General features: G+C 49.9%; 1 protein-coding gene across 14 annotated transcripts in view; it reads left to right on the top strand.

The window, feature by feature from the left end:
• MCF2L (MCF.2 cell line derived transforming sequence like) overlaps positions 1-14,209 on the top strand; it is a 117,183-nt gene that overhangs the window by 74,331 nt on the left and 28,643 nt on the right. For all 14 annotated transcript variants that reach the window (XM_080661599.1, XM_080661597.1, XM_080661596.1 and 11 more), the window contains exons 4-7: positions 3,165-3,255; positions 11,139-11,258; positions 13,368-13,484; positions 14,032-14,181. In XM_080661599.1, the coding sequence (XP_080517725.1) occupies positions 3,165-3,255; positions 11,139-11,258; positions 13,368-13,484; positions 14,032-14,181 (478 nt within the window). The remainder of the gene's footprint in view (positions 1-3,164; positions 3,256-11,138; positions 11,259-13,367; positions 13,485-14,031; positions 14,182-14,209) is intronic.

Raw genomic sequence — 14,209 nt, 5'->3', positions numbered from 1 at the left:
CCCCACACAGGAAGTCCTCAGGGCTTGTCCTGGGACTCGCCGATCCTGGTGGGGTCTTTGGACTGGCAGCATCAGCAACACGGGGGGCTTGTTAGATATGCCCGAAGGGGGGCCCCACTTTGGCCTCCTGAGTCTGAATCAGCATTTTAACAGACTCTCCAGGAGGCGTGGGTGCACGTCGTAGCTGGAGAAGCAGGCCCGTGTCATCACGCCCCCGCCGCCCCTCGGCTCTCCCCACCACAGCCATTCTCTCTGTGAATGCCTTTCCTCCTCGGTCACCCTAGTTTCTCTTTGTGTCCCCGCCCATCCCTGCTCTGTGATAAATTGGGTTTAAACCAGAGAAGGGGGAGGGAGCAAGTCCCACACGCTCCCAGCCGGCCTGGGGACCGAGATGCAGCTCAGCCAAGAACTAGACAAATGTGATGCCGGCTGACCGCAGACCTCACTCCCTGGCAGGGAGCGGCCCAGCCCTTGCATCTGGACTGTTCTCATGCAGCTCCCTGCTCCCGCCCAGCGAAGGGAGGTGGGACCCATAGCTGACGGGCCTGTGTGCCCAGGCCTCTGAGGGCCACCCGGACAGAGTTAGCAGGCGCATGGGCACCCAGGCCCGTGAGCCCTGAGGTGTTAGAGAAGGCACCAGTGAATGGGTGAACCCCAGAAACAGTTTTACTCCAGCTCTTTTGATTATTTAGGTCAAAAGTGAGCTCATCGGCCTCACTCAGCTGCTGGGCAGCTGGCCAGGGCGGCCCTCTGATCCAAGTGTTTCGAGGTTGGAGGCCATCATCTGTGTGCTGCGGGCCACGTGTGCCCAGGGCCCTGAGACACTTGGTGTGGCTGCCAGATTCTGAACTCTTGCCCCCTGTTTGCTCCCCTGCCGCCACCTTCAGCCGTCAGCCCACGGCCCGGCACCCCAGGGTCCCCCTCGGAGGCAGCTTCTGCAAGCATGAGGCGCCCCATCTCCTGGGCATATGAGATCACATATTTGGGAGCGGAGAGGGGGCGTAGCAGGGCTCCCTGGGCTCCAGGTGCTTCACGCATGTGGGCAGATCCAGACCGTCCTTAGCCAGCTGGTGGGTGGAAGGATGGGACCCTGTGGGCTGCTGAGCCTCGGCTCCTGGGGTGGGCATCTCACACGGCCTTGCTCTGTGGCTGCAGCCAAGTGGGCGCACAGGAGGCTTGGAGGGGCTCTACATCTTACATAAGATGTCTTATGTTTGTTAAGTCTAGGCACCTCTGAGTCACTGCTCCCAAAATATGGTAAGAGGCGAAATGAGTGGGGCATAGAAGAGAGTTTTCTTGGCCCCGAGCTGGTTTCTGGTGTGTGGGCATCTTCGCTGTCTGCTTCTGAGGTTAGGCCCCCTCAGCATGTCCCCTGACACCTGGGAATGGTGCAGGGACCCCTGGAGAGGAAGCCCCGCCTGGCCTGGCATTAGGGGGAAGCCCAGGGGTGGGAGGGGCGGGAGGAGTGTGCTTGGCCTGGGAGGCAGCATGCAGACAGCTGAGAGCCCTGACTCCCAGCCAGACCATGGGGTTCACTCTGTCTGTGCTCACTGGCTGTGTGATTTTGGGCAACGTAACCCCTCAGTGTCTGTGTCTCCTCTCTCAGCTGCCTCATAGGGCTGTTATGAGGATTAGAGAAAGAATATCCTGACAAGCTTTTAGTGCGGTGGCTGGCCAGTAGCAACCCGGAAGAACAAAAAGATCCCTCCTCCCAGAAGGAGGGTCCAGGCACAGGGACTAGGGTTTCTGTTCCATCTCAACTTCCTACCTTAGCAGCCCAGCCTGAATCAGGCAAGTCGGCCGGCCATCTGTGTTGAGCCCTTGCTGTTGGGGTGCAGCGGGGAGCAAGACCGCTGTGAATCTAGGTTTCTGGCACTGAGACTTGAGTGATACACAAACAAAACAAAACAAAAACAAAAAACCTTGCTTCCGTAAGAACTAAGCCAGCTCAGGAGTTGTGTGTGGAGTGCCCTGTACAGCTGTGAAACAATCACTGCCTTCTCGGTGTGCATGCATGAGCTCTAATAGCAACGGCGGGCAGGCTATTCTGAATGAAAGCGGGTGAGGACTTGCACACTCACTAGGCCTCTGGTGGTGTTGACCCAGATCCCTATACCTGGAGCCCTTCATCCTCCAGTGTGGATAAGAGTACAGAATCAATGGCCCACGCCCACCCAGGTGTGCATTCTGTGTCACTGTCACCGTCATTCCATCTGAGGGTAGGGGAGGATTTGGGATAAGACAGCTCTGGCTTTTTTTCCATGGCATTTACAGCAGGCTTTCACGGACTGCAGAATTTCTATTTGTTGCATGTCATTCTGACTTGCATTTCAACCCACAAGTGGCTCCCTTAGGTTCAGAGACTTGGAAGTTAGCGATCCCACTCGGTGCCTCGGCCTGCCCTCCTCTCGCTCCCGCGTGGATTGGCTGGCAGTAGCAGCTGCTGGCATTGCACAATTGGCTCGGATGTGGGATGCACCGGCGGAGGAGGACCTCCTGGTTTCCACGCTGTGACTCAGGCTCCTGCGCTGGGCTAAGTCAGGACGGAGGGTATCACTCCACCGCAGCTCAGTGTCATCTCTGCCACAGATGTTGCTCTTGCAAGGAGCCCTGTCTCCTCTCCTGTTTCCACCGGATGCTTGTGAGCCTTCCGATGCCTGGGGGCTCCTCTCCCATGGTTGCAGCAATGCCAACAAGAGCAGTTTTCTAACGTGGGCGAGCATGAGGACCTCAGATGCTAGGACTCATGTAACATGTGGATCTTAAAACGTGTCCTGGAGGATTTAGCCAGCTGGTCAACCCAGCAAAGAAAATGACCCGGCGCTTACTGTGGAACAAAAACTGAATAAGCTCCAGGAAGGATGGGTTCTGCCTGGATCTTTGCCTTGTGAGATGGTTGTTGTTAGGTTGGGAAATAAACAAAACACAGAAAATATTGGTGCATCTTCAGATAAGAGCAAGTCCTGGAATTGCCCGGACGAGGTCCCTGGAAATGCTGCAGTCTGCTCAGACGCCTCCTTGGCACGCGTTTTACCTTGCGGTGCGGACGTGGCATAAGGATCATAGGAGGAAGCATTTTATCATGAGGTTTTCTTAGAGATTACACGAAAACCCGTCTCCCTGCTGCACACATTAATTGCAGATATTTCTCCCCCTCATTTCAGCTTGCAAGATGCTGGCATCGGATTCATCCTGGTCATAGACCGAAGGCAGGACAAATGGACCTCCGTGAAGGCGTCAGTCCTGCGAATAGCAGTAAGTGTCCGCGCCCCGGCTCTGTGACGTCCCACCTACTCTTCTCCTGGGCTTGGGGACAGCAGCATTTCTCTTCTAGCAACCCGTAGGTTCTGGCTGTCACTCTGTGGTGCAGCACCGAGGCGTACAGCCAGCTCAGGGCACCACCCGGGTGGCCTGAGGCCTGGAGCCCCACCTCCTTGGCTTCCTCCAGTTGCTAAGGCATGTGTGTGTGTGTGTGTGTGTGTGTGTGTGTGTGTGTGTGTGTGTGCGTGCGCGCGCGCCTGTGTGTTCTCAAATGGGTTAACTCTTAGAGGGCCTGTTTTCATTAGGAAACAATTCCAGCTGGCTTATTTCTGACCATTGAGTATGAGAGCTGTCTGGGACTTTACTCTGTATTTGTTCTTTAATAGAGCACAAAGTCCTGAGTAACAGGGCACTGAGTGTGTTACAGAGAATCTTCAGGCCGGAAGTTTTAAACTATATTGAATAGCTTCTTCTAGGTGACCCTCTGCTTTCCAAATGCCCTGTTATTCCATAGCTTTACAACTGACTCAGATGCCTGTGCCTTTCCTGGGAACCCGTCCTGCACTTGGTAACCCTCGCTGCCAGGGAATTTTATCTTTACGTCCATGGAGCTGTTTTTGCAGACTGCGTGCCACCCTCCAGGGCAGAGCAGCTGGTCTGTGGCTGTGGCTGTGTTTAGCTTGCAATGATTATTTAGGAGGGAAGAGTTAAGTCAGCAGGGAGCCCTGAATCTTATTTTTGCCAGTAGCTTCCACCCCCGCTCACGATCTCCACCGTGGAGCACTTCTCACCACGCTGGGTTCCACCCACGCTCGCCTCCCAGCCGCCAAAGGACCGAAAAGCAATTGTTGGCAAGCAGGGTGACCCAGAGCGACTTGGCCGGGTCTCCCTCGGCAGTGATGGCTCCGCTGCTCCCAAGCGTTTCTTAAAAACCTAACCCCCGATGGAGTGAAATTCTCCTACCCCCTTGTTCTGGGCCTTGCGATCAGCCATCTTTGGTCCTTGGCCTCAGAGAGGAGGCTGTGTCTGGGTAGAGTGAAAGAATCGACTCCTTCCTTACACTCTGCCTCATTACTTCATCTTAACGATAACTAAAGGCTCGGTATCTGCTCTGGCTCCTACAGTTACATCGTTTTGGTGCAAGCCTGTTCTTTGCCACTGGATCCCACCTTTGTCTTTCGAATAAAGCATCTCCCTGCACCGCCCCAGGTGTCTCCTGCCTGGGCCCCACCTGGCACACACTTCCTATGACCTCATTTATCTGAAACAGACCAAAACACTTCAGAGTGTTTCTAAAGAAGTCAATGTGTTACATCAGCGATTTTCAACCTTTTTCATCTCATGGAACACATAAACTACTAAAATCCTGCAGCACGCCAAAAAATATATATTTTTTGCCAATCTGACAAAAAAATAGTTATAATTTTGATTCATTCACACCTGTGCATATTGTTGTGTTGGCTATTGTCAATTTTTTTATCTGATAATCTAAGGGAAAAGAGGTCAGCTCCCCTGACTAAATAGTCAGATATTATATGTTTTAAAAATTCTTGCAGCACACCGGTTGAAAAAAAAAAATCACTGTGTTATATAATCAGATTTCCTTTGTTTTAAAATCCTCAGAAACTTACAGAGTAATCTTTTTTAAAAAAAGATATTTTTATTGAATTCAGAGAGGAAGAGAGGAGAGATAGAAACATCAATGATGAGAGAGAATCATTGATCGGCTGCCTCCTGCACGCCCCACACTAGGGATTGAGCCCAAAACCCAAGCATGTGCCCTGACCAGGAATCGAACTGTGACTTCCTATTTCATAGGTAGATGCTCAACCACTGAGCAACACTGGCCGGGCACAAAGTACTCTTGAAATGCCCACGTGGTCATGGGCGTGCCCTGTGGGTCCAGGTCTCTCATCCTTGCTGAAAAGTGCTTCTCTGCGCCTTTGCACACAGGCATCTCCCTGGAACGCCCTCACCCCCGAGCTCCAGGTGGCTTTACATCCTTCCACACGCCCCTCGCCCAGCTCCCAGCAGAGCAGCACTGCCCTGGGAGTCTCCTGCCTTTTCTCTACTTGATGGAAGTTCACAGTCATTCTGTGTTTGCATATCGTGGCTTCCTTAAGGTCAAGGCCAAGCCCTGTCTGTCCTTGAGTGGCTGAGCACCCAGCCCAGGCCCCATGTGAGGCAGGTTCGCCATAAATATCTCTCAAGTTAATCAGTTGTTCCTAGTTAGAAGCAAGAAGCTTCCCAAATGCAGGGTTGCTTTTAAAACAAAACAGATAAATTGGGCGGAGGGGGTAATCCTTCAGATCACCCTACAATTCAGCAGTGTGGTCTGGGCCAGCTGCCCGAGCTGTCACAGCCAAGCTCAAACCAAGGTTTATTCATGATCAAGTTTATAATCAGATTAATTGCTGAAGCAAGCTGGCTCATCTTTAAAACTTTGTTTTGTGAAAATCACAGCTAAGAAGTTGGTGTTTGAGTTTTTAGGGTTACACTGATTCTTACAAAATAAAAATATACGTGTGGCTTTTTATCCTTTTTTTTCCTGTAAGTCACAGAGTTCCCCAATACTGGTTTGGAAATCCCAGAAGTTAGCATTTTTCTAGCAGAATTGTCAGAGATTCTCTTCACACTCCGATGCTTCTTGTTATAAAAAATTACTGATATTAATGCCAAAAATTCTATTAATGTATTGAACACTTTTGTGAAAACCCTCTTCTGTGCCTGGAACGTGAAGGTGTTGGGGATATGAGGGGGGAATGAGCAAGAATTATACACCCAAGCAGGGTGCAGACAGCTGACAGACATTGTGGTCAGAGTTATGTCCAGAGATACCAGAAAAATATTTAGGGGGTGCCTGAGACAGCACAGGCCATAGGGGTGGGCAGGACACTATGAGCCAGGCCCTGCTAACTTCCTCGAACATGCGTCCACCTCTGAGCCAAGGTGTCGGTCTGATCTCCACCACGGATCTGTGGTGGGACCAGGAGGTGGGAGACAGAACTGGCACTGCTGTCCCCAGGCAGGGGAGCTGGGCAGGCCAGAGCTAGTACGCATGCTGTCACCTTCAGCCAGCCTGTGCTATCATCCAAGGGGAGCTCTGGGAAAACAACTACCCAGCACCCGCCAGGCCAGCGCCCTTGGGAAGAATTGGCACATGGCCGGCTCCAGCGTGCACCATTCCACCGGGACACCCGGCGGGCGGCAGGTGCCACAAAAGCCAGTCGGCGGCAGCAGCTCTACTCATCTCCAAGTGTGTCTGGACACCCGGTTGAGGCTCAGCCCTTACATAACACCACGTAGTTCAGGGCTATTTTTTGCCACCATGTGTACTGTCTCCTGAGCTGAGCTTTCCTTAATTTGGGGTGTTGGTTTTCCTTTTTTGGATGCCTTCAGCTTGGCTTGGAAGAGAAGAATAAGGCATTGGAGGAGCCAAAGTCTAATGTTCCTAAAATCAGACTTGCTGTGCCTCCATCCAAAACAGAGCCTTCATTGGCTCTCATGGACATTGAGGGCAATGGGTGTTCTGACCTGGCACAGGTCATGATCTCTACCGGTGGACACAGGCAGAAACAAGACTCGAAGCTGAGAATTCAGACATCGCTTTTTGTCTAACAGTTGGTTCAAAGTTTGGACTGTCCTGGGATAGATGCCTCTTTGATAAAATTCCAGTGTATATCTCCTAGGATTCCACTTCAAGTTTTAACCCACTCCTACTACGTATGCGTGCGAAGAGTGTGTGTGTGTGTGTGTGTGTGTGTGTGTGTGTGTGTGTTAGCATAGGAGAGGGATGTAATAGAGTGTACATATTTAAGTTTAGAGCTAGCCTAATTCAAGCTAAATCTATGTCCTAGAGCCGTGGTCGGCAAACCGCGGCTCGCGAGCCACATGCAGCTCTTTGGCCCCTTGAGTGTGGCTCTTCCACAAAATACCACGGCCTGGGCAAGTCTATTTTGAAGAAGTGGCGTTAGAAGAAGTTTAAGTTTAAAAAATTTGGCTCTCAAAAGAAATTTCAATCGTTGTACTGTTGATATTTGGCTCTGTTGACTAATGAGTTTGCCGACCACTGTCCTAGAGTATGCCGCTGAAGGAAATTGCAGTTAAGGTTGTTTTAGTCTGCGTGGGGAGAACTCAGGGTTTTGCATGTAAAGCCAATGCCATCTGTGTGTGCACAGTGTCTGAGGGACGCAGGATTTTTAGGTCATTCAGTAAATACACCGTATTTGGCAAAATAATATTATATTAAACAATGTTACTAAATGCCTACTGCGTGCCAGTTCCCGGAGGTCTAAGCACAGGTGGTGATGCCCGGGGGAGGGGAGGGCACGGGCAGAGGCACTGCTGGTCCCAGAAGAAGAGCAGGCAGCCCAGGTGTCCCAATGTTGAGAGTATTCGTTAGAATGACTGTCCTTCATTCAGAGACTACCCCCTTCCTACTCATTTTTCATTAAAATGTCTTTTCCTTAATGATGTTTATGACCGTCTCAACCGTACTCGCCGGGGGCTGGTCTTAGATGCCCCATCCGGCAGGCTTGCATCTAGACCTCCCAGCAACAGCCCCGGTGGCCGGAGGCCTCTGCTCACAGGCAGCTTCTCTGATTCAGACTCTGGGTTTTTCATCTCCTAATACTGCGGTCCAAGCTTCCAAGTTCATATTTATTACACAAACTTGTGTTTGTTGTTTGGCTACTATGAGACAAATGTCATTCGTCAGGCTTCAGCTGCTCCACTTGAAATTAAACATCTAACGTCAGGCTGGATAACTGTGGCTTTGGGCCCAAGTTAAGGCAGTGACTTGAACTTGGGGAGGATTTCAAACAGCGTTCCCCAAAAGCACCAGGGTTCCGCGGAACTTCTTCATCTATTGGCTCTAGTTGCATTGCCTCTTCGTTTAGTAAGACTCTAAGAATATTCATTCAGAAGCCAGTTGACTCCTCTTCATCTATCCCCAAATTACACATGTAGAGTCATCACATTCTACGTGTTCCTAAGTCAATCAAGGTCAGCCCCTGAAAATAAACAATACTGCTTTCCTATGACACAGAAACCTATTATAATCATTTTATGGTTGCTTGATTCATGAGTAAGTTGCAAAAAGATGTTATGTTATAGCCTTCATCCCAAATCCTCCATCCAGTTACCTTTATTTTTAAAATTAAGTTTTGTTTCCTCCCAGATGGCTTTTACTACATACGGTTGGCTCCAACCCAGAGGAAATTTAATTTACTGTTGTTTATATTCAAAATATTATTTGTGTATGTCATTAAGCCTCCTCACTTGGCTAGGATCTTACAACTACTCTCTTTAATATAAAGATTCAACATCTTAAAGAAATGGAAACACTGGAGCAGAGAAAAGGGGGAGAATGAACTAGTTTTCACGTAGTTCATTTTCACTTTTCGCGACCCACAGGTTGAGAACCGCTAGCAGGGTCGCCTAAGACCATCAGAAAACACAGATATTTACATTACGACTCATTAACAGTAGCAAAATTACAGTTATGAAGTAGCAACGAAAATAATTTTATGGTTGGGGGTCACCACAACATGAGGAACTGTATTAAAGGGTTGCAGCATTAGAAAGGTTGAGAACCACTGACGTAGACAGTCACCTCCAGCCACAGGCTCAGCAAGGTCAGTGTCTCCTCCCAGGACAGGGCGAGTGACTCCCACGGCCGCTGGCTTTCCTCGCCGCCTGAGCTGAGTTCATCTACGGGAAATCGCTGAAGGTCGAGGGTGCAGTGTTATCCTATGCATTCAGACTTGTACTTACCGAGCACATCTGCCCTGAGGTGTGAATTAGGGCGGCAAAAACAACATTGAAATTTAGAAAAGCATGACTCGCCGTCACCTCTAGAAAGAGACTTTCGTAAGGATGTCTTCCTGAAAGAGTGGTGGCCAGTTTCACAAACGATGGTGACAGGTTTGCACGGTCCTCCTGTAGGTAAATGGCCCAGAATCTGCCCTCGGGCTGCCGACTCTCCACGTGGTTCTCTGAGTTGTCTTTTCTGCTTGAAGGAGTCGAACTTAGTGAGCATTGGCGGGAGTCAGCAGGGGCGGCACGATGGAGAGATCACTGCTCACTGGGGTGCTTACTCACAGGCCCCTCCTGAGCTGCGGGTCCCGCTGTGAACGTGGGTGGCTGTGCCAGGCACCTCCATCGGCTGGGCAGATGGCACCTTGTGACAGCTCCCCTCCTGGCCCACAGGGCGGCAAACACATAGTGAGCACCTGCTAGGGTGCTGGTGACCAAGGACACAAGGTCCCCGTCCCCCGGGGCTATGACAGTGGTACACAGACATGTTGGGGAACCTGTGGGGAGGGTATGTCTCAGAGCTGCAGGCAGGAAGGGTATGTGCTTCACACCCAACCCAGAGGCCGTGATCACTGGAGTCTTAGCGCTGCCCTCAAGGTTCCCAGATGGCAATGGAGGTGCCCGGCAGGCACTGAGGACCTTCAGGTGGAAGCTCAAGGAGTGGCCGAGTCGCAGGCACAGCGTGGACATCGCCAGGAAGTGGGTGGCAGTTTTAACCCTGGATGGCATAACACAGGAATATCCATAGGTGTCGTGGGTTCTGGTGTGCCGATGGGCCACCCACAGGTCCCTGACTTAGGGTCTTCTGCCAGTCCTGCTTAGATGAGCATGGATATTAGAGGTGGGCCAGGAATAACCTTTTAGCCAAGATATCTGTTTCCAGGCCTTGGGGCCGTGTCATTCTGTTCGTGTATTATATTTTAGGTGCCTGTAGCCTGGTTATCCAGACATCGAACTCACTTGCTTTAGAATTTCTTGTTTTAGTAATGGGGTCTCCCTGGATTTCAGCATCTGGAAGTAATCTGGCGTCTAGAATAGCCTTTTACTATATATCTGTCATCGCCACATTTTTTTAGCACTTTGTGTGAGCACTGTGCTAAACTCTGCGTGTGCGTTAGGTCACTTACCCCTCAAGAGTACAGTGAGGGAGGCACTCTGTTACCTCTGCTTCAAAGATGGGGAAACTGAGGCACAGGGAGGTTAACTAACTTGCCCAAGGTCAGGTACCTTGTAAGCAAAGCTGGTAACTGAACACATTCACATAATTGTATCTAAGAGTGTGTGTGCACATGCTTATTTTTTATCTTTCCTTAAGGTTGTGTGTGTGTGTATGTGTGTGTGTGTGTGTGTGTGTGTGTGTGTGTGTGACTTCATTTCTATTTGACAAGTATAGTTCCCTGGAGCTGTCAAAACAAAGTTCCCAGACTGGATGGTTTCAACAACAACTTTATTACCTCATAGTCTAGAGACCGGAAGTTCAAGATCAAGGCAGGGCTGGTTTCCTTTGTGGCCACAAGGGAGAATGTATTCCACGCTCTCCCCCAGCTTCTTTGGTGACCCCTGGCTCATAGACCCATCACCCATCTCTGCCTTCATCTTCACGTGGCGTTCTCCCAGTGAGTTTTGTGTCCAAATTTCCCATTTTCACGAGTCATTGCGTTAGTGGCCCATGCTAATATCTTATTTTAGCTTAACTGCCTCTGTAAAGAGCCCATCTTTAAATGTGATCACATTCTGAGGCATTGGGGGTTTGGTCTTCAACATCTGAACTTCAGAGGACACAATTCAGTCTATAACAAGGGTAACAAGCTTTTGACTTTCTCATTTATAAGTAACAGAAAGCAGTGTGACTTTTTCCCTTTTCTCTTAAGAGGTGGTAATGCCTCTGACGGAGTCCAGTGTCTATAACCTTTGTTATCTCAGTATGACGTTGATGAGTTGAAAACACCTGGACCAGGTCTTCTCCGTCCAGCCTGTGCAGTTAGCTGCAGGTGTGTGGGAATCCTACATCAGCTACAGCTGTCCACCAGCGATGCCACGGCCCTTCTGTTCCCCTGCAGGCATCCTTCCCGGCAAACCTCCAGCTCGTCCTTGTTCTGCGACCAACAGGATTTTTCCAAAGGACTCTCTCTGACCTCGCTTTCAAATTCAACAGAGATGACTTTAAGATGAAGGTTCCAGTAAGTACGCCCGGCTTTAGCTCCGTAGGCAGAACTAAACGTAATTGCATTCTTGGCCCATCTATAATAATCGAAATTCTCAAGGCGCTAACCTCAGTGCTGTGAGCATAAATAAAGCCCCAAATGACTCAGTTGCAAATTGTACTTCCTCTTATGCAACCAGGAGCAGTATGATCCTTCATTCCCACCTGCCACTCTGCACCCCTGGGGTGACTGTGCAAAGCATAGCCTTGGATGGGCCACCTTCAAAGGACAGGCATTTTGTCAGAGCCATGAGTCTAGAACGTTCTTATAGCAAGTCAAGCTGAAGAACAAGGGAGACCAGGGGATAAGAGAGGGCCCGGCGAAGTGGGTGCAAGCATCCCTCATGCCTGCAGAGGGTGGGGGCTGTAGGCCTTGGCCCTGCAGGCCGATCCCTACCTCATCTCCTCACTCCAGCTCACAGCAGCCAAAGTAGTGAGTTGCCAAAAACAGGTTTCACAAAAATCATCGCTGGCATCTTCCAATCACTGACCCATTTCAGACCATCCTTTAGAATTACAGAAAGCATCATCTGAATGCTATTGTTAAATGCTGTTGTTGAAAATGTGTTCATGTCACTGTTTTGGTGCTGTGTGCTAAACTCAGTGCCGAATAGAAAATGTTAAAAAACAAAACAAACAAACAAACAAAACAGTGGGTCCCTGTGCTTTCTCTGTGTGGTTAGATAAATATGAAGCATATACAGGATGTTAATTGAGAGACAGAAATCCTAAAGGAAGGTGGCTTAAATTCCTAGATTGCCCGAGCAACTAGTCTTTGGTCACGCTGGTCATGAATCGGAGTTATTTGGCTGCATATAGTTTTATTAGAGGAACAAAGAGAAAATTGAGTCATCTCTGCTGAGAACTGTTTTCTACTTTAAGTGGACATTTTAGCCTACTTTATAAAATGAAGATCATGTGCCCTAGCCAGTTTGGCTCACTGGATAGAGCATCCACCTGCAGACTGAAGGGTCCCGGGTTCGATTCCAGTCAAGGGCAGGTACCTTAGTTGCAGGCTTGTCGCAGGAGGGAGGCAATCAATAGATGTGTTTCTCTCACATCGATGTTTCTCTCTGTCTCTCCCCCTCCCTTCCAATCTGTCTAAAAATCAATGGGAAAAATATCCTTGGGTGAAGATTAAAATTTAAAAAAAAGATCATGCTTCAATCAAAAGACCTCAACATTGGCACTGTTGAAGTTTGGGCAGGATCGTTCTCTGTGGTGGGGCTGACCTATGCATGATCGTATTACCCCTACCCTCCACCCACCAAATGCCAGCACCACCCTCCCTACCCCCCAACATTGTGACAATCAAAAATGTCTCCAGACATTGTCAAGTGTCCCCTGAGGGACAGAATCGCCCGGGGGGAGAACCACAGCTTTAAACTAATACAGTATTTAATAATACATGAGGTGGTTTCAAATAACATTTGGGCTAAACCTCTCCAGACCTATTTTCCAGCATCTGTGTGACAGCTTACAAAGCAAAGGCTATATTTTCATCCAGAACTCGTGGGCAGAATGACCTCAGAAAGGACAAGAAAAAACACATTAAAACAATAAAACAAGTGTCCCGTGTGGAAGAGCTTTGCTTGGTCACCGCAACCATGTGCCCACCCCCGCCCCCCACCCCGTCAAGGCAATCGTGCAGGTAAAGGGCACTGAACTGGGTCTGAACCTGCAATGACCTCACAGTATTTTAGCAGAAATGAAGACAAAATGATTTTCTTTAGAGTCCGAGCACCGTCCGATTACCTTGCTGAGCTCACCTGGCTGGAGGAGCGTCAATGCTTTCCATGTGCCTAATGTCCATCCCAAGCCCAGCTAGCTCAAGGGTTTTGCACCCTTCAGTGGCTGTCATCTGATGCGATGAGTCATCCTGTGCCCATTTCATGAATGAGGAAGCTGAGACACAGGGAAAATAAGCAACTTGCCTCAAGTCAATCGCCAGTTAGTGGTAGAGCTGGGGTTGAAACCCAGGCCCAAAGCCAGTGACTTCGGTCAACATGGCCACCGGCAAGAAAATGTTTCCTGACTCTGTCTGCTGGGCGTTCTGTGTATGGAGGCGGTTTCCTCTCTCTTCTAGGTCATAATGCTGAGCTCAGTACCAGAATTACACGGTTACATCGACAAGTCCCAGTTGACCGAGGACCTGGGCGGGACCCTGGATTACTGCCACACCAGGTGGTTGTGTCACCGCACGGTGAGTCTTTCTAGCACTCTCCAGTGGATGTTGGCTATGGGCTGTGGCTGGCAATAATCCCCGGTGAAACCCTTAGAATTGCTTTTGCATTTCGATGCTGCCTTTTCCAAAGACATGTTCATGTGAAAACCCTAGTTTTCTCCCCAAGAATGAGGAGATGGTCTCAGTGGACCTTAGTCATCCAAAGAAATAACATGAGTAATAAGTTCGGGAGTGGCTTTCTCTGGACTCAGAGACTGAAAAGAAAGAGAGAAAAACCCCAGATTGTTGTAGAGTGCAGCACTCACACCTCTCTCAACAAGGAGAGAGACCCCGAGCCTAGAATGACTCTCGCTGATGAAAGCCTATGTAAAGAGTGTCTGGTATGTGTCTGAAGAGGTCGTGAGGCTAAGAAACCAGCGGGAAGGTATTTGCTCTACGTAGACCAGGCTTGCCGTGGTCCCGTCCCCTCTGAAGATGTCCCGGCTGATCCTCAGGGGCACTTTGCAGGCAGCAGGCGGGTGCTGTGTGTGCAAAGCTTTGTGATGGTGTTCTCCCTCTTCCCAAGGCCATCGAAAGTTTCGCCCTCATGGTTAAGCAGACGGCCCAGATGCTGCAGTCCTTCGGGACCGAACTGGCCGAAACGGAGCTGCCCAACGACGTCCAATCGACGAGCTCGGTGCTCTGTGCACACACGGAGAAGAAAGACAAAGCGAAGGTATGTGTGGTTTCTGGGGGGGCAGGGG

This window comes from Plecotus auritus, assembly GCF_963455305.1.
Source record: "Plecotus auritus genome assembly, chromosome: 3".
Lineage (NCBI taxonomy): Eukaryota > Metazoa > Chordata > Mammalia > Chiroptera > Vespertilionidae > Plecotus > Plecotus auritus.
The sequence above is the reverse complement of the archived record's forward strand: the minus strand, read 5'-3'. Positions and strand labels throughout refer to the sequence as shown.